At 33.4% G+C, this 19,982-nt stretch overlaps 1 protein-coding gene across 3 annotated transcripts; it reads left to right on the top strand.

Annotated features, from left to right (window-relative positions):
* The first annotated feature begins 1,579 nt into the window (after nucleotides 1-1,579).
* LOC108761754 (mitochondrial fission regulator 2) lies at nucleotides 1,580-17,036 on the top strand. Of its 3 annotated transcripts, XM_018508475.1 has the most exons (7): nucleotides 1,580-1,846; nucleotides 1,946-1,981; nucleotides 6,549-6,730; nucleotides 13,428-13,549; nucleotides 13,622-13,874; nucleotides 15,398-15,575; nucleotides 16,008-17,036. In XM_018508475.1, exons 3-6 carry the CDS (start codon nucleotides 6,549-6,551, stop codon nucleotides 15,543-15,545), a joined length of 705 nt encoding a protein of 234 aa, XP_018363977.1. In that variant the 5' UTR covers nucleotides 1,580-1,846; nucleotides 1,946-1,981; the 3' UTR covers nucleotides 15,546-15,575; nucleotides 16,008-17,036. The 3 variants fall into 3 exon arrangements, with proteins under 3 accessions (XP_018363977.1, XP_018363970.1, XP_018363986.1); XM_018508468.1 differs by having other exon boundaries at nucleotides 1,580-1,981; XM_018508484.1 differs by lacking the exons at nucleotides 1,580-1,846; nucleotides 1,946-1,981 and adding an exon at nucleotides 5,032-5,049.
* The last annotated feature ends 2,946 nt before the right edge of the window (nucleotides 17,037-19,982 follow it).

Below are 19,982 nucleotides of genomic sequence, written 5' to 3'. Positions count from 1 at the left end.
ACGGTCTTGAAATAAGAATCGCCTTTTATTGTGCTAAGCCTCTAATACTACTATATTGCTTCTTCTTCTTGTTCTATATATAATTGGCCCAGGCCCTCGCCAACGAGGTGAGCTTGACCAGTCTTGTCAAAATAATAATGTAATGCAAAGCACAGTTGAAGCCGGAAACGCTTTTCAAAAAATTAATGAGATGATGCAATACCCGAAGCAAGGCAAACGCACGTCCATTCTGCTCGAGTGGTCTTGCTAGACTACTACTATATTGCTAACGCAGCTTCTTTTTGAGAGTAGGAGAGGGGGTGTGCCAAGATAGTGGTGTCGGTTCTATATCTTCTAACGAGGCAAAAATTACAAAAATGAGCAAATTTACTAGGTGTTGACCAATGAAATTATCAGTATTCTAGTAAATTCGCTCACTTTTGTAATTTTCACCTCGTTTCAAGATACGGAATCGATCCCAGTGAGATAGGAAATCGACTACTCGCTTTCACAATTCGTACTTCGAATGCGCATGCATTGGGGAACGTATGCGCGCGCATTCATGGCACGTGTATTGTAGAGGTTAGATATTATAAAGTATAATTAAAAGAAATACCAAGTATAAAGCTGGAAACACAATAGACACAGGCAATAGGCACAGGCAACAGGGAATAACGAGCCTTCCAATCAGAGCTTTGGGGGATAAGTTCGATATTATATCACAGAGCTCTGATTGGACGGCTCGTTATTCCCTGTTGCCTGTTCCTATTGCCTGTGTCTATTGTGTTTCCAGCTTTACAAGATCACGGAATTATTTCCTATTTTTAACTAGTACTTTTATATAAACCAAAAACAAACTCAACTTCACTATTGAACACGTCGGACACAATAAACGTGATAATATATGATAAAATAGGTTGGGAACACGCGCATGCGCATTGCGAAAATACACGAATTGTGGAAGTGAGAAGCGATCGTCTGCACCGTGATGTTTGCTGCAGGGTATCAATCACGAAACTTTATCCCTAGGACTGAAAGTGAAAAGTGAAAATTTTTACCATTAAAATTAATGGAGAAATTTTTCACTTTTCATTTTCCTCTCTAAGGATAAAGTTTCATGATTGATACCCAGCTCTTAAAGCTGAGTAGCGATCATGTAACTTTTTCCCTAGGGCGGAAACGTGAGAAGTGAAAATTCTTTGTCTGTATGTGTGTATATGTACGAACGTACATACATAAAAATTTTCACTTTTCACATTTCCTCTCTAGCGAAAAAGTTACATAATCATTACCCTGGAAACACAATAGACACAGGCAATAGGCACAGGCAACAGGGAATAATTATTCCTGTCTATTGTGTCTATTGGGTCTATTGTGTTTCCAGCTTAATTGCCGTTAGCAATATAGTAGTATTACATATATGGGTATCAATCATGACACTTTAACCCTAGGATGGAAAGTGAAAAATGAAGATTTTAACCATTGGAGTTAGTGGAGAAATTTTTCACTTTTCACTTTTCATTCTAGGAAAAAAATTTCATAATTGATACCCTGTTGACCCTTAATTTTTCTTTTTTTTTTTTTCGAGAGTTGGCAACACTGAATCCGTAGTTGCGTTGCATTCTCATTTTTTGCTTGGATTTTGCTAACCTCTTTCTCACAGTGATCGAAGTACATGTAAAAAGTATATATACGTTATTATACAAATGAATGGAAGATGGATGAAAATCATAATTTCAATCGTATGATATAAAACATATAAGTAACGGCAATAAATATTTATTTTATCGGAATCCTATGCAAGCAGATTCATACTATGGCTACCTGTCAATCGTGCTGACGTTGGGTCAATGTAACGAGCTATTTTGTAACTATTACGAATTTGAGATTATCCTGATGTATATACGTTATTGAATATTTGCGCTGTACGTTACGATTTCTCTTTGTTACTTCTGCATCAACATAGGTCGAGATTTTCGAGATCCTGATAGTTGATATAAAGGTAAGATATTTTGTTTATCTCAACATGCCTATTAAAATAATAATCATTTCGTCTATCATGCTGGTATTACTAACTTAAATGTAATACAAAAATTTCTGATGTAATCAAATCTATTAATGTATAGCTGTATACAATATATATGTAAATTCAGTAATAAAAAAAATCACCCAAGTAGCACACAGCATCTACGAAGCGTTAAAAATGTGTTATATAAGTGCTTTTTTAACACTTTGCAGGTGCTGCTATGTTATTTTTGGGCAGTATTTTTACATTTAACATTTACTATAATAAGTTATATAAGGTTTATTTTTTTTACTGCTACACTGGACTGAATTAGCACTTTCCTTCTCATTCTTGCCAAATATAAATGCATTTTATTTTAAGTACAACGAATATATATTAGTTTATTTAAAAAAAATACCTATGTATATACTTCTGCTAGCAACTAAAATCTTTAAAAATACTATTAATATTTTGATTGTGCATTTAAGTACATAAATATAAATTTGTAAAAAATAAATAAACACTCCGGTTTCTATGGTGGAGAAAATCTTGGTTGAAGCTTTATAAATTAATGGAACAAAGTGAACAGAATCAATTTAAATTAATAGTATTTATTTGTTACTCATTTGTTGTTAAAAAGTTGTCAAAGAAAAAAATTTGTTGCTCTGCAACTCTTCTTAAAAAATGAGGTTCTGCTAAAAAAAGATTAAGGTAGTGGAACAGCAGACATTACAATGTTGTGTTCTAGAAAGAGCAGCTTTGCAATTGTTATAAAATTTTGTAATATGACAAAGCAAAACAATAAGAAAACAACCAAAACGAGCATAAAAGTTGTTAAATTACAATAAAAATATATATTTGAGATACAAAATCATTCGATTCTTATACATTTAATACGTTTCGACTCACAGAGTCTTCTTCAATTAACATACAAATAGCCTAATAATCTAACCGCAAATAAAAAACTGAACTAATATCATAATTGTATCATAATCAGCTAAAGTGTTACCCCACCATGTTCATAAGGATATCGACATGGTGTTATACGATATAACTAAATCCTCGTTCAAGAGCGAGAATCCCGTTAAGTCCAAAGAGAGAAGTCAAATTTTCGCAAAAAAATTCATAAAAATATGTAGCTTTTTGACTCTTTTGGGTGTATATCCTTAATTGCAAGTTTTACTAGAAAAATGACATATTGTACTGATGACTATTCAAGTATTGTATGATTCTATTCCAACAAGAATAGAATCTGTATTGAAGACAATTGATCAACATCTTATTAATAAAATAAGCAGTATATTTTCCATGTGTTTATATTACTTTGTCAATCTGTATGTTCAGGGCTGGGTATGTATTTGAAATAAATTAAGGGAGCACTTTAAAAAACCTGCAAATTTTGTTGATTTTAAGAAACCTTTTAATATCTCAGCTTCCAGGAATCACAGGACATTTTTTCTTGTCGCGTTTTAAAAGGTAAAACCTCTACTTTAAACAAATATCTAAAAATAAGGCTTGGAAGAATCTATCAATAATAATAAAAATAAGCCCATCAAAACCAACATCAATTGTTCGGATGCACAATTTATTTTTGTGTTAATTTAACAATTCATATCCAAATTAATAAATATACGTTTCGACCCCTATATTTGGGTCCTTATCAATATAAACCTAACTCCGCTTACATACTATACGCAAATTCCACCATTGCGATACAGCTCATTCTTCTTTATCCAATTTCCAAGTTAGATAAATGAGAACGGAGTCCAATACATTATGTCAAAAAGTAGAACACATTGCTCATCAAATTGTCAGATATAATATAGCATTATATTCAAAACCGACATCAAGATCTTGTGGTGTCGACAGTCAGAGACGAAAAAAAAATGCCTCTACTTTAAAATTGTTTAAGTGAAATTTTTCGTCTCATTAAACTTTTTTTTTCATGAAAGCCAAAAACAGAGAGTGTTAGAGTCTTGAAAATATCATGACATTGCAGCCTTCCACGAGGAAAGCAATGATGAGGCGAAAAACGTCATCACATCAGTTTTAAAACCGAAAACTTTTCCTTTAAAATGACAAAAAAAATTGTAGATTGCCTAGGAGCTGAGTTATCAGGTTCTAAAGTAGATCCTATATTTTGCAAGATTTTGGTTAAATACCACCGACATTTGTGTTATTCGATGTGCACCACGAGGAGGTTGCTCGGTCAGAATTTGCACATCATGTGTACGTGTGTGTGTGGAAATTTTTTATTTATGCAAGTCGTGCGCGCGAGCGTGCGTATATGCGTGTGTATATGTGCGTGTGAGTGTATGTGTACACTCACGCGACATTAATAACAATGTTTATAATGAGTGTGACTTATTACATTTTTTAAATTTACATTTTTTGTCAAAAATCTAAAAAAAATTAGTAATTATCTAAAATACCATATCTCTCCCATCTAAAATTTTAATAAAATATATACTTATTCGTCGCGTTTTCACTCGAAATGAAAGAATTTGGCAAAAAAATGCGGCGGTCGGCCTCGTGAACCGAGATATTAAGCGTTAAAGTTCAAGATTTTAAAGGTTAAAATATCTATCATCCCGACTCAATATAGCACTATATATACGTTCTGCTTTAATTACACAAATTCACTGCTTTAAAAACAATTTCTCTGCTTCACAAATACAAATTCACTACTATAAAAACACAAATTCACTGCTTTAAAAATATAAATTCACTGTTTAAAGCACACAAATTCTTTGCATTAATAGCGAATTTGTGTTTTTAAAATAGTGAATTTATATTTTTAAAGCAGTGAATTTGTGTTTTTAAAGAATGAATTTGTGTTTAGGAAGCAGACAATTTGTTTTTAAAGCAGTAAATTTGTGTAATTAAAGCAGAACCTATACATATCGCTGTATCGAGTGGAGATGACAGATATCTTAACCTCTAAAATATCAAACTTCAACGCTTAATATCTCGGTTCACGAGGCTGACAGCCGCATTTTTTTTGCCAGATTCTTTCATTTTGAGTGAAAATGCGTCGAATGAGTGCACTTTTATTAAGATTTTAGGTGGGATATGGTATTTTAAATAATTACCAAAAAATTTTTTTAGATGTAATATCATGCTAAAAAGTGTCAAATTTTTTCAAATTTTTTAATTCACATGGTAGAAAAATAAAAATAAAAAATTGAAATTAACGTTTTTCACCATTACTACTACGTAGATAAGTTTAGCAGGTTGAAATTTTATGTAAAATAATCTTTTATCGAGCTTAACAATGTGATGTACTCAAAATTGGATTTGGTTTGGGAGCATTTTTCATATGCTTATTCGGCTATGTTCTTTGCACATACTAAAAGAAATAATTTAAATATAAATTAAAACAAATAAATAATAAAAGGGCTACGAGCCTAGCTAGATGTTCGTTGCTAATAATTCAATTTAATGTTTAAGAATTAATAATAAAACACAAAACGTTTTCGAGGCTGGCCTTCATAAAGAAACAGACGCAAGGAATAAATAAACATAGTGACACGGAATCACTTTCCGATGGATATCTTCGTTAGTTCAATCATCCTCGCTCTAATGGTCCCCACTCGTTATTCTCTCCTTTTACTCCTTTCTTTGTCTTAATTGCTCTCTCGTATTCGTTTCTCATTCCAATAACAAAAGTGACACATTTAACAGCCAAATTTTAAAAAGCTTTTATTAACGATGTATTTGTGGACTTTCCTATCCAGGTGTTACATTATTTTATTAGATACAGACATTATCACACAGACTTTTAATTAATTATATCTAGCTTCAAAATTATAACTTCTCTCTATTATTACCGTTAGAAATTACACACTCACGAATCAGTACAATAGTAATCACGAGGAAAATAGCAATCGAATATAAGTATTTACAAATGTTGGAAACACCTATCGGTTTTTTTTTTTAAATGGACAAGCTGCATCGCAACTCGCAACACCAATTGACCAACATGATGCGTAAGAAAGAATTGTAAAAAACGGACGAAAACAATTAATTTTATTATACTGTAATTATTCTTGTCACATTGAGAATGACCCAATAACGGGTCGAAAACGTTTTATTATTAATTTTTAAACATTAAATTGAATTGTTAGCAACGCACATCTAGCTAGGCTTGTAGCCCTTTTATTATTTATTTGTTTTAATTTTAATTATTTAAGCCCTTGATTTATTTCCTTATTTTGAATATAAATATACGTAATCAATTACTTTGATATTATTAGTATTTAATATAATTGTAATTTAGAAAATAAATATTTTTTATATCTCTGTGTATATATATATATATAGAAACCATGTAATGTATTTTATCACAGGCTTATGACAAAAGTTGGCAATAACATTTTAAGTCTTGAGTATAAATATACTCTTGCTCTCGCTTTCTCTCTTTCTCTCTCTCTCTTTCTCTCTCTCGCTCTCTTTCTTTCTCTCCCCCTCTCTCTCCCTCTCTCTCTTCGAACCATTTTTACTTCACATATCTTGAAAAAACTTTTTATATCAAAATTATGCACATTAATCTTTTTTCTTACAGATGGGCGACATTAAATATTATGGAAAAAGAAGAAGTATTGTAAGGAGAATTGGATCTTTTTTACCATTGAAGCCCCCGCCAAAAATATATGTCAGTGTGACACCATTACACTTGATGACAAATTCTATGATCAATGAGGAAACTAGTAGCAATTATGTTGATACAAATGGATATCCCATAAGGTCAGTACATTGTTTCGTTAAGTTATGAATGTCTCACAATCACCGTACAACACTTTCATAGCATATTTTAGAGATAAAATAGAGTAAAAAGTGCTAATATGAAAATGGAACTACAATAGTTTTTGAATTATAGCCGATCAAAGATAGTAGTCTCGCTAGATAATTCTTGCGTTCAGTTACGGGATTCTCTAAACGTTTCATCGACAATTGTCACTATTGTTAACTAGTGACAGTCAATAAGTGCCATGCTTTTTTCCAGGATTGTCTTGTCATTGGCTGTCGTCATAAGACGTTTAGAGAATCTCACTATAGGCTCATATTTACGCGTGCGTCGATCTGGTACTGTTGTGGCGACTCGCAACTAGAGGTCCACGGGACTCATCGATTCGCGTAAGCACCGCGCCGCGCGATTTCTCTTTAAATAGAATATCATTCTGGATTCATTCCAGGCGTCGAAGGCAAGTCCCATACTACATCGCCTTACTGGTGAGTCTAGTAGTGTGGGACCAGGACGAAACGCTGCGGCCGACCACAAAGCTTCGAGTCAGGCCTCCTTAGTGGACATTTCCACACTATATTCGCAGTTAATTTTGAATTTTTCTATTATAGAACTGATTTTATTAACAACATTAGCAATTATTAAAATTATAATAAGCGGCTCAAATGATAAAAATTGAAAATATATAAAACAGGAACTACGAGCCAAAATAATATATTTGTAACAATGTTCAAATAATTATAAACAATGGTAGTGTATTAAAACGCATGTTGACGTTTGCGTGTAATAAAATTAAAATTATAATAAAACGGCTCAAATAATAAAAATTCAAAACATATAAAACAGGAGCTACGAGCCGAAATAATATATTAATAATGTTCAAAAATTATAAACAAGACGATGACCCCCATCCTTACTTTCCCCTACCCCATCTCTGCTTAAGTACGTCTGGATTGCCTATTGCGAATTAACGTTCATTTTTTATCTGTCTCTTGTATGTAAAAGAACTCATTTCTTGGATCTCTTATTATTAAGAACAATGTTAATTCAAGTATTATTAAAACGTACAAGTATGGTGTGCACTCGAATTGAGGTAGATATATTCTTTTTTGAATAGTAATAATGTAATCTTTTTACGGATTTTCCCAAATTCAACAACAAAAAATCCAAAAAAACAGGGCGAATGAGAGTTAGCGTGATAATTAATACTTAAATCTTTAGTCTAGAAAATAGAATCTTTATTCCCAAAAATAATAGTACGTTTCAGTTCACTTTGGAACCATCCTCAGCAATACAAATTCAAAATATCAATCCCTTCATGTCTCAGAAAAAATCACCATCAGATTAACAGATTTGATGTTGTAATCTATTCGAAACATTAATTAATCTTCTAAATATTTCTATCCAACAAGTTTCAAATTAACATTAAAAAACTGGTGACTCACCCCAATCTCGAAGATGACTTTATGTTGGGAGTCCGGTTGGTATTCAATTCAACTTATTTTAGTTTTGATGGGCAGTTTTATAAACAAAATTTGGGTTCCCCCCTACGGAGTCTCCTCTCTCTCCAATAGTAGCCGATTTAGTAACGAGGGATTTGGAAGCAAGGGTATTAAAGACTTTAGGTTTTCAACCTTTATTTTATTTTCGTTATGTAGATGATGTTGTTATGGCAGTTCCAAAAAATCTAGTTTACTTTACACTTGAGATCTTTAATTCGTTACATGACAAATTAAAATTTACTTTAGAATTTGGCGATGACAAAATAAATTTTTTGGATATTACTATTATTAATAATAACAATCTAATTGAATTAGACTGATATCATAAGCCTATGTATTCGGGAAGATACCTTAATTTTTTATCGGCACATCCACTCTCACAAAAAAGAGGCATAATAATAGGTATGACAGATAGAGCGTTTTTATTATTGGATCTTAAATATCACCAAAAAAATTTTGAACACATTGTCAGTACATTACTAAAAAATGATTATCCTATTGATTTAATTTTTAATATTATTAACGCACATTTAAAAATTCTCATTCATAAAGATACAATACAATAGAAAGAATCAAGTGAAGAAATCAAGAGGGATTGTACTTCTTGGTTTGTACTACCTTATATTCCAAAAAATTCAAACGAATTCAAAAGAATTAGTAAAACCTTTAACACTAAATTAGCTTTTACTAGCTTAAATAAATTAAATAGTTTGATCAAGGGACATAAAAACATCCTCCCAAGAGAAAAAAAGAAAAAATGTTGCGTATAAAATCTCATGTAAATCTTGCAATGCCTCTTATGTTGGACAGACAAAAAGAAAACTTAAATTGGCTGAGCATCATAATCATATTAACCGGAATAGTAACAACCAATCAGTGATCACAGAACACGGATTGAATTTGATCATGACTTCGATTGGAAGAACGTCGCGATTCTAGATGAAAAGCATTTTCTTAATAAACGTTTAATATCTGAGTGCCTTCATACACTCGTGTGTGCAACAAAATAGTCTAAATTTACTCTCAGAGGATGTACATCAAACTTATATACAATTATTAAAAGACATTAAATAGTTATATGTTGTCGGTTACACAAATTTTTGTTTATGTATTGACATTGTCCTTTTTTTCTTTTTATTTTCGTTGTTGACCTGACATGTCTTTCTTATTATATTAAATGTATTAGTCTCATGTTTCGAATAGATTACAACATCAAATCTGTTAATCTGATGGTGATTTTTTCTTGGACATGAAGGGATTGATATTTTGAATCTGTATTGCTGAGGATAGTTCCAAAGTGAACTGAAACGTACTATTATTTTTGGGAATAAAGATTCTATTTTCTGGACTAAAGATTTAAGATTGCGTATTAATTACCACGCTGACTCTCATTCGCTCTGTTTTTTTGGATTTTTTGTTGTTATATTCTTTTTTATTTTTAATTTTTAATTATTTATATATGTATAATAGAAATATTTATTTTTTTGTTTTTCTTGCATTATATTTTATTCATAGACACATGACTAATTGTATTATTTTTCGATGAATTTAGTTTTAATTTTTTATCCCTGTATTTCTAATATTATGTTTAGATTATAATAAAAAAACTATTAAGTGACGATTTTTTTATGTGTCTCCCGAGATTCGATTGCATGGCATTATTAGTAATGGTTGTCACCTTTTTTGGAACAGTACGTAGGTATACACTGCTATGATATATTGCCGCCGAATTACATATACTCGTACATAACGTAATTAACAGAATTTATCTTCTTTCGATATTAATGTTGTATAATAAGTCCGTATATATTTAAATTTTGTTTTAACAACTTGAAGATGACCTCGTAACAAGTCGTCGTCTTGTTTATAATTTTTGAACATTATTAATATATTATTTTGGCTCGTAGCTCCTGTTTTATATGTTTTGAATTTTTATTATTTGAGCCGTTTTATTATAATTTTAATTTTATTACACGCAAACGTCGACATGCGTTTTAATGCACCATTGTTTATAATTATTTGAACATTTTGTTATAAATATATTATTTTGGCTCGTAACTCCTGTTTTATATGTTTTGAATTATTAGCAATTATTGTTATTATTGGAATCGTCTAATACACAAGTTTCACACTTGAGAAACAACATGAAAAATAATTATTAAAGTTAATTCCCCCCTTTATTTCAAATAAAAAACTTTTATTGCGAAAAATATTATCTCAGCCAGGATTCGAACCTGGGATCTCTCGACTTTCCGGAGCAAGTGTCTTAGCTAGCTCGATCACTGAGGCTTCGGAAATATTCTTCGCAATAACTGACATATATAGTGAAACGCGTAACCAGGCGACGTATTTTAAGAAATAGAAACCGACCGAGTTAATGTAACAACATAATATAGTAGGGAGCGCCTTAAATTTATGAACTTGGAATATTATATTATTCGAAACTTCCAACTTTGACCGATTTTTAAGGTGCTCTCTACTATATTAAGTTAATTCATTGCTTCTTTAATATTTTTTATCTTAAGACAAATAAAATCGTGTAATTATTAATTAATTATCATGTAATCGTGTATTTATAAATCAAAGAAATAAGATTGTTAGTGTTACAAGCTCAATTTTCATAAATCATATAAAATTCTCATATAACCAGCTTTATCTTTCGCTTCGCAAGTTGAGTCTGTTGAACGCGACCATTGATTTATATAATCTATTATTCCGCATTAAAAAAATAAAAACTACACAAAGTAAATAAGGTAGATTTATTAAGATATTACATAAAGCAGATTTATTAAGATTGTTTAATTATTATTTTCCATTTTCACGTATATTCTTTTTCAAGTTTTCAACTACTGAGAGAGAAGTAAAATGTATAATTTCCATAAATCAAGATTTTGCGATTTTAATAGAAATTTATATTGTTATAAAAATATGGACAATTTAATCTTACTTTTTTTATTTATTAATACACAATTACACGATAATTAATTAATAATTACACGATTTTATTTGTTTCAAGACATAAAAGTGTTAGAAAGCAACACATTACATTTTATAATTATTTTTGATGTTGTTTCTCAAGCGTAAAATTTTTGTGTGACTTAATAATTTTAATAACAATAATTGGGAATGTTGTTGTGGCGGCTAGTAAGCACCACCAGAATGAAGACCCAGCAGACACGCAGCATGCGCGCGGGTGTACCACGACAACTTTCTCGCGAGTGCCCGCGACATGCGAAACTGGAGTATCGCGACACAGCCCCTAGGGGGCTGGCGCGAATACCGCGCGCTCGCAGATAAGAAATCTCCGGCGGGTAATATAAGGCCCATAGAACGGAGAATCGTCACTGAGGCTCACGGTATCCCGACTAGGACTCATGAGCAGCAACCAAGCCCATCGCAGGCAGCTGACCAGGCCTACCAGGGTACCAACCAGCAGCAGATGCAGAGGCGCAATCACCAGAGCGCAGCAGCAGCAGCCCAGCAACAGTAGCAGAGGAGCAGCCGAGACCACTAGCAGCGGAGGCACCGCTGGGACCAGTGGCTGCAGCATCATCAAGGACGCAGCCATGGTATAAATACAAGGGTATGCTCGATCGGTGCTCTTGCGCATGGTAATGCCCACCAACCAATGAGTATTGGCACCTTGCCTACGTTATGACTACGTCATGGCTACGTCATCATTACGCGGCAAATCCAAATGGTTAAAAATGAAGTAAATCATGGTAGCGTCAATTCATTAAGATAAGCGAAAGGATTTTATGAGAACGATGAGTAATAAGTATAAATTTGTGTAATTATTTGTGCATTATTTCGGTAATTATTTTTGCATCCTTTCACTGCACAAACACTCATTATAGCCAAACGGAACGGCTCCAAGCCGTCATGGCAACCATATTTTAGCCGGCCGAAGTGCTTCGAACGTAACCGAGATTGCACAAATGTGACGTAGGCAAGATGATGTGCAAAGGCTTCCTAAACTCGTCCACCGGTCGAGCATACCCTTGTATTTATACCATGGACGCAGCCACTCCACCTGGCCGACGACCACCGGCGTGCCAGGACACAGCGGGGCCCCGCCTGCTCTCTCCAGGGCAATAGATATTTCACCCGCTCAGCATCTCGACGAGGCGCCAGCAGCAGACGCGGTCTCTAGGAGCACGGCTCAGCGTCTGGGACAGCTGGCGACGACGACAGCCCTCGTCGAGTCTGATTGCGGTACCGCCTGAAGTCTCGCCGCTACCGCCGACACCGTCTACAGCCGGCCTTCCAACGACGCCGGAAAAGGTAGCAACTGGTATGCAAACGTGCACAGCGGACTGGAGCACGCCGATTGATCCTCTGCCGCCATCACCGCGAATACCGCCAGGAACACCTCCGGCTCTAAGGATGCGCGTCACCGTCGTCATTCCGGCCCACGACGAGAACAATAACGACATCGGCTCTACTGCCTACCGTGCGCTAGGACTTGGCTCGGGAAGCGATGCGCAGAGAGAAGGCTGAAATGGACGCGCTGCACGCCGAGCGTTAGCTACCGCGAACGCGTGCCCGGTTGACACCGGACCAAACAGCCCTTTTCAGGGCCACCACAAAGCAACTCAATCAGCCCTTCTCAGGGCTACCTCCTTGTAAATAGGAAACTGTAAATATATCTGTATATAGACACATCTCGAGACTCGAACCTTCTCTTTGCGCACAGCTTCCCGAGCCAAGTCCTAGCGCACGGTAGGCAATAGAGGCCGACAGCGACGGCCAGTTGCCACCGTATCGAAACACGTAAATTGGCGACTACACGCACATCTACACAACCACATATAACGCGCCATAACTGGCTATAACATATACGCCGTCACCATACTGTTATATATATAAATAATCAGTTGTGTAATAAAAAAATTTAATTTAACTGTAAATGTATGTAGTATCAGATCGATGTGCGCTTGTAACTACAAGCGCATCAATATAAATGCTCGGATTTTATACAATCCTACTGGCTATTTTTATATAATCGGTTATAATTTAAAAACTATTGTATCCTCGACATTTTCGTATTAGGATTTTTTACTCTACCTCTAAAATACGCTATGAAAATATTATACGGTGGTTTTGAGATACTCTGTATAATTAGATATGTCCATATTTTTTTATTCTATATTTTTAAATTTTGAGTTTGTAACACTAACAATTTTTTTGACAACAGGTCAGATCTGTTCGAGCCGATTAGTTTTGGATCAGAAGTACGATTGCTCGCGTTAGAGCAAGAATTACAAGAGCTTAGGGAACAAATTTCAACAATTGTGAAAAATAATAAATTGTCCAAATGTATGTAAGAAGTATATTTTGTTATACTCAAAAATATCTGAAAAGATTAAAAAATTCACGTTTATTTTATAGATGCATCTGTAGCGTCTCTGCCCAATGGAGAAGATAATCTAAAGTCTTTGTCAGTGCCACCACCACCTCCTCCTCCACCTCCACCACCACTTCCACTTTCATTTTTACCACCCACAACACCTCATATCGCGAGAAGGGCTAGTTTGCAAGATCACAAAATTGAAGATCGCAAGAAAATTCTATTGAGTGTAGAGAAATCGATGGGTGATATGCTGAAGGATATCGATAATGTAAAATTAAGACCAGTTGCAAGGTAGTTGAGATTAATATTTTTATATAAAATTTCTGGTAAAAACTTTTATCTAAACTTTCATCATAGATTAATTATATAGATAAATTTTGTAGTAAATAAAAGTTAAAGTCAATTTTTTAATACATATTGTAATTTGCATTAGAATAGATTTACAATATAGTTGTGAGGTCCTTTTTAATTCACCGATTAATAATTGTAAATAATTGTAAATCTTGATTAACTCATTAAGTCCCAGCCTATGTGCTTTTCTGTTAAGATTGTTACAAAATTAGAAATCAGGAAAACAGGGAAATTGTAAACGGTCAGGAAAATCAAAGAAAAATCAAGGAATTTTGTAAAATTTTCTGGAAAATTAAATTCTTGACTTTAAAGAAGTTTAATATATTTACATCATATCTACGCAGCTTTGAAATATTACTAACTTAACAATAAAATGCAGGTGATGTTAGCAACATTAATAGTATAATTTATATTACTATATTAAATTGCTCCCTCAACAAAATATTTGATGATTTGCAAATCAGGACGAAAAAATTCAAAAAAATATTGAAAGCATAAGAGAAAATCATGAAATTTTGTCTGGAAATCAGGGAAAAGTTATGGATTCTTAGGATAAGGAATTTGTGACAACCCTGGTTTTAAATCCCTGTAATTCTCGTCTTAGTCAAAATTTTTTAGATAGTTAATATTTAAGTATAAAAAGTTGTTTTTTTTTCCCGAAAATTTAATCTGTGATAAGAGGTGGGACATCTGGGAAACAGATATTAAAGGTTAGAGTGACTCCTATCTTTTTATTGACAAGTATCTTGTTTGAAAGATCTCATCCCAACCTCACATCATTAAAAGGGATATACGTTCCTGTTCAGTTAGCATTAGTATTTTGGGTAAATATTTTACAATAAAAGATAACTGTGTGTGGGGGCGGGAGGGAAAGAGAATGAAGGAGGAGATAGAGATGCACACAGATGCGCGCGCAAATACACACAACTCGGGCAACCTCTATGCAATACACGTTAGGTAATGTTAATACCGACGGTATTGTAATTTTCAAATCTCATAACTCAAAAAGTACTAATTAAAAAAAGGCTATATTATAGTGTTTTTAAAAGCTCTTGCCACCAGCTGTTAAATTCTAAAATAAAAAGTAGGATGTTTCATTTTAAAAAATCGATTTGATCTTGACCTGTTCTTGGTAGTGCCACCCAAGATCAAATTGATGAGATCAGTAAAGTGATCATTTTAAACCCTACAACTTTCGTATGAAACATTTTTCTCAAAAATGCTTACTTTTCATGATATTTTAATTATCAAGATAAGAAGTCCGAAACTTTTTGTACACCTTATATTTTTTAATTCATATTTATTAAATGTGAATGTATATAAAAAAGCTATTATTTTTTGCATTCACATATAGAAAGCATAATTTCTCGTTTGTAAAACTATAATTCAACGTTTAATAGTGATTGTACAAGAACTGAGAGCTCTTAGAAAATAAAATAAGATTGTATATTGATTTTTTATAGGTCTCCAGGCGGCCATCCTATGCGGGTGAAACGTGAGAATAGTCCATGCAATGATTTGCAGGAAATTTTACGAAGGCGCTACATTGCAATGCAATCTCCCGATAGTAAGAATTCATCAGCTAATTTAACTATGGACAATTCATTTTGAACGGATTCGAAACAAATTGTCCACAATTAAGTATGTGAAAATTTTTTCGAATATTTTCTTTATACGTATATTTATACGAAATTTAGGGCTTTTACAATAATCAATGATCTATCGTACGTTTGATTTATAGTAATTATGTTCGAATTTTTGCACTTTGCATTAACTCAAGTCTAAAATAAGAGACTTATGCTCGTATCAAACTAGAGATTAAAATTGGATTGGCATTTATTAGAAAAAGAAAACTAATTTCAAATTTTAGTGACCTTTGCTTTGATCAACTTTCAATCCAATTTCAATCTTTAGTTTGATACGGGTTTTAAACCAAAGATCAATTTGTTGTAGCATTGTGACGTCACTCAGGTAAAATTTTCGTTTTCTAATGAAGTGATAATCAAAATTTTTTTATAAGTTTAGAGAAAACCATTTTAGTTTGTATTTATGATTAAAATGATTATTTCAAAGGTAGGGTCCTATGGTCAGTAGCTCGGCATTGTTCGCCATGGCTCACCCTGGCTTGGAAAGCCTCTACGCGTCGTGGAATCAGGATAGTTCGTTATCACTCGCGGTTTGTGGCTCATGACACGTTGTTTTCGAAGATGGCGGTAAGTTTTGCGAGTTAAAGAAGCCTTTGTGATAAACAAGCCGACAAGACATCTTGCGCTGTTGGGCTCGTCAATGATCGTGTTCAATAGAATGTTTAGTTTGCAAATGTTGAAAGTTTTCTTCGCTGATATAAGACTACAGAAGATCTAAAGTATAATTCTATTAGCGCGAAAGAAACTTCCAACAGTAACGAAACAAATATTCTGCTGAACGTGATCAATGCTTGCAAAAAGTCATTTTATATAAATTTTTTCACGTAATTATAGATTCGATAATTTTTTTATCATGCTACTCCTACTTCATACTACGATTTGAATGATAAAAAAATCTCAACTTAATAAGCGTCTCGACCATAATAATAAATAAGCTCTGACGTATTTACATGCAAGTATAAAGAAATTGGGTGGTACAACGACGCACAGCAATTATAATTATTTCGTTTAGTCAAGGCACAAGTCCTGGTGATCCTTTGGACTCGCATAATTTATCGACAGTTCGGCCGGTTCGGCAAACCGATAATCCATAAGTCGCGAGCTATGGCGAGTAATAGCGAGGCACCCTGTTTCTACGATAAGACTCGCCACGCGGAACCATGGCTCGTTTTATGGTAAACCTGATTCAGCGCTCCGTGAGATCGCCGTGGGACCGCCATAGGACTACAATTTTAGCCTTTTTTATATCAATTTCGGGACTGATTCTGTAACGAGCCTAAGCGAGCCAAAACGGATCACGAACTATATCGTGCCATGGGCCATAGGATTCTATACTTTAATATTGTACACAAGGCTGTTATTGAAGTTTCGAGTTAAAGATTTTTCTTACAAGATCTCGAAGATCTAGCTATAGAAATTTTCTCTTTTGTTAGAAATAAGAAATATTTTCGTGATGATTTGTAACAAAAAAAATGGAATGTACAGTTTCTATTACCATTTATAGATTATCAATTAAAATGGGAAATTTTAATTGCTAATTCGTATAAGAGTAAAAAATAAATTTTAATTTAATTAACAAATATTAATATTGTAATCATTTGTAATTCTATTTAATTTAAGAGTATCATACATGTTACGAATATTATGTAATGAATATTTGATTCAGTAGTATGAATGTACGTTTGGCGTATAAATGAAATTTTATTTTAGAGAATATCATTAATTTCTTTTTTCTTGACTTTTAAATATCTCTGTAAGTACTATATGTGAATACTAAAATTTACACAGTTGCATATTTACATGTAAAAGATTGTTTCATTTTTATCTTAACATTTTTATACTTACGTAATGTTATCAATTAGTATTTAAAGGTTTTAAAAAAGTGAACCCAACAGATTAATCATTTCTTGCATCTAAACAGATATTGCAAGAAACTACTAATTATTACAATATTAGTCACTAAATGAAGTGCTCTTTACAATTATGTATTCTGTATACTAGAAAGAAATTGTTTGTGACGGAAGTAATGTCTGCGGCATTTTTTTATTATATCAAGAATTGGCATTATAGCATGAATTATATCAAGATTAGGATAGTTACTTTGTAAAAGTATTAATTACAATTACCCTTTTTTTTCTTTTAAAAAGTAATTAATTACCGATTCTAAAAAATAACCTGTTACAGTTATTTAAAAAATAACTTTTTAGTTATTTTTCAGTACCTTTTCTGTTATAACTGAACAACATGAGTAATATCGATATTATTACAACCATCAAAGAAAAAGATCGATTTACGTTGAGAGCATTCTGTTTGACTATGTTGCGATTGACTAGTGTGCCCGATGAACACAAAAATTTGTAATTGAGCTATAAATAGTATTTATTCAACATTTTTACGTTAAAAAAAAATGTAACCATATTCAGTCAAAATTTGGGGTTTTCAAAAATATTTATTCACAAAAAAATTATGATTATTTGATGAGTATTTATATTCATTTAAGTATTCAAACAAAATATAAACTGAAAAAGAAAGTTCCAATAAGCAATCGTTACCCTTTAACTATAACCGGTACTTTGATGATTTTAAGTAAAAAAATGAATTTTATTTATTTTTGTCGTTGTAATATTTACTAAGTATTCCGGTTAGTTTTGAGGGATTTTTTTGCAAAAAAAAAACACATTTATTTTAGAGAGACATTAAATTATATTTTATTCATAATGTTTTCCATTAGTTACAACTTTTTCTCACTTTTTTGGCAATAAATGGATTCCGCGATAAAGTATTCGTTTTTCGAAGCAATCTATTCATTGAGTCATATTTTAATTTCATTATATGTTTTGAAGTGCTGGTCAGCAAGGCCGTGCTATATCGATCGGAATAATCCGAAAGAACACAGTTTAGTAAATACGTGGCATGTAGTAAGATTTTCCATTGAAATGCTGTTAATGTGTTTTTAATTGTTTTTGTAACGTTTGGTTGAGCATTATTGTTGTACAAGATCATTTTGCGTTTTCTTTAAGCTGTTATTGGACATTTCTGGTTCGAAACACGATTCAAATCGATTAATTGTTGTTGATAACGTTCAGCAATGATTGATTGATTTGGTTTCAACAGCTCATAACAGACGCGGCTTTCATGTTTTCGCCAAATACACAACAAAAATCTTATTTCCGTGGATGTTGCGTTTTGGAGTCGATGTCGACGGTGGATTTATCCACAATTTTTTACGCTTAGGATTATCATCAGTAAATCCATTTTTTCATCGCTGGTTGCTATTTGATACAAAAGTTGCTTCTTTTTATGATGAGCAAACAATGAAGTGCAAATGATTAAGGAGGTTTGACTGTTAGGGCTGCCGCACACAAATTCCGTAACAGTATGCGTAAGGTGTAAACTTAAGCCGATGAGCCAATCAGGATATTGCTTTAGATTATGTAATCTAACAGAAATGAAAATAAACAGTAAACTTATCCATAATCTGCAATAAGGTGAATTTCAACCGGTTGAAACTCGCCTTATGGATAAGTTTACTGCTATTTCTATTTCCGTTAGAGTACGTAGATCTAAAACAGTGATTGGCTCATCGGCTTAAGTTTACGTCTTAAGGTTACTGTTACAGAAATTTTGTGTGCGGCAACCCTTAGGGCCACGGTACACAAAAAAACTTAAGCGGTAAAACATAAACAGTAAGCGAATTTACCAATCACAGTAGAGTCCGTAAGGCCATCACACAGTATAAGGATATACAGTAGGGACAAGCAACGTTGGCACCTTTGATCTTTTTCAGACGAGTTTTCAGGGTCCGCCATGTCTTTGGTGACCAAATACCGGGGTGATCCCGATTGACCACGGTTCGATTGGACACCACCAATCACAGCGACCGGTGCTTAGGAGCTTTGTAGTCTCAATCGCTGTGAGTGGCTCGTGTCCAATTGAGCCGTGTCCAACTGGGTGCCACCCCCAAATACCGTATCAATAGTATTAGGAACCACCGCTTATACTCAACAAAAAAGGAAATAAAAAATCTTAACTTTTCAGAATCTTCCACCAAATCGGTGATCAGTCAGATACATCCACGCACAGTCACGTTGCTTCATAAAATTAATTGCTGTAATCAGCTATTCAGGAGACATGGTAGTGTCTCGTCGCTAAGCAAGCGCAGCGATATGCAGTGTTGGTAACCTAGAGCAATGGTCGATCGCAAAGCATAGAGAATGGACTGCGCGATCCGTATCTAACTACCCTAGTTAAAACTGCGGACAGAAACAGACAGAAAACGCATTCCGTTTCTATCTGCTTTACTATGCGTTTCTTAAACTGCAATTACGGACAGATACAGATAGAATGTGTTCACAATTTATCGGTTCTTATCCGCAAAAACGGATGGACGACTGCGTTTCCT

The sequence above is a fragment of the Trachymyrmex cornetzi genome, unplaced genomic scaffold, assembly GCF_001594075.2.
Source record: "Trachymyrmex cornetzi isolate Tcor2-1 unplaced genomic scaffold, Tcor1.1 scaffold1094, whole genome shotgun sequence".
Taxonomy (NCBI): domain Eukaryota; kingdom Metazoa; phylum Arthropoda; class Insecta; order Hymenoptera; family Formicidae; genus Trachymyrmex; species Trachymyrmex cornetzi.
Note: the sequence above shows the minus strand (reverse complement) of the source record. Positions and strands in the feature narration are given on the sequence as shown.

Bases quoted from the DNA above. Each gene is read 5' to 3' on its own strand.
- LOC108761754 (XM_018508475.1), top strand. From the start codon at position 6,549: ATGGGCGACATTAAATATTATGGAAAAAGAAGAAGTATTGTAAGGAGA. The intron at 6,731-13,427 runs GTCAGTACATTG...TTTTGACAACAG, and splicing joins ACAAATGGATATCCCATAAG to GTCAGATCTGTTCGAGCCGA. The intron at 13,550-13,621 runs GTATGTAAGAAG...TTTATTTTATAG, and splicing joins AAATAATAAATTGTCCAAAT to ATGCATCTGTAGCGTCTCTG.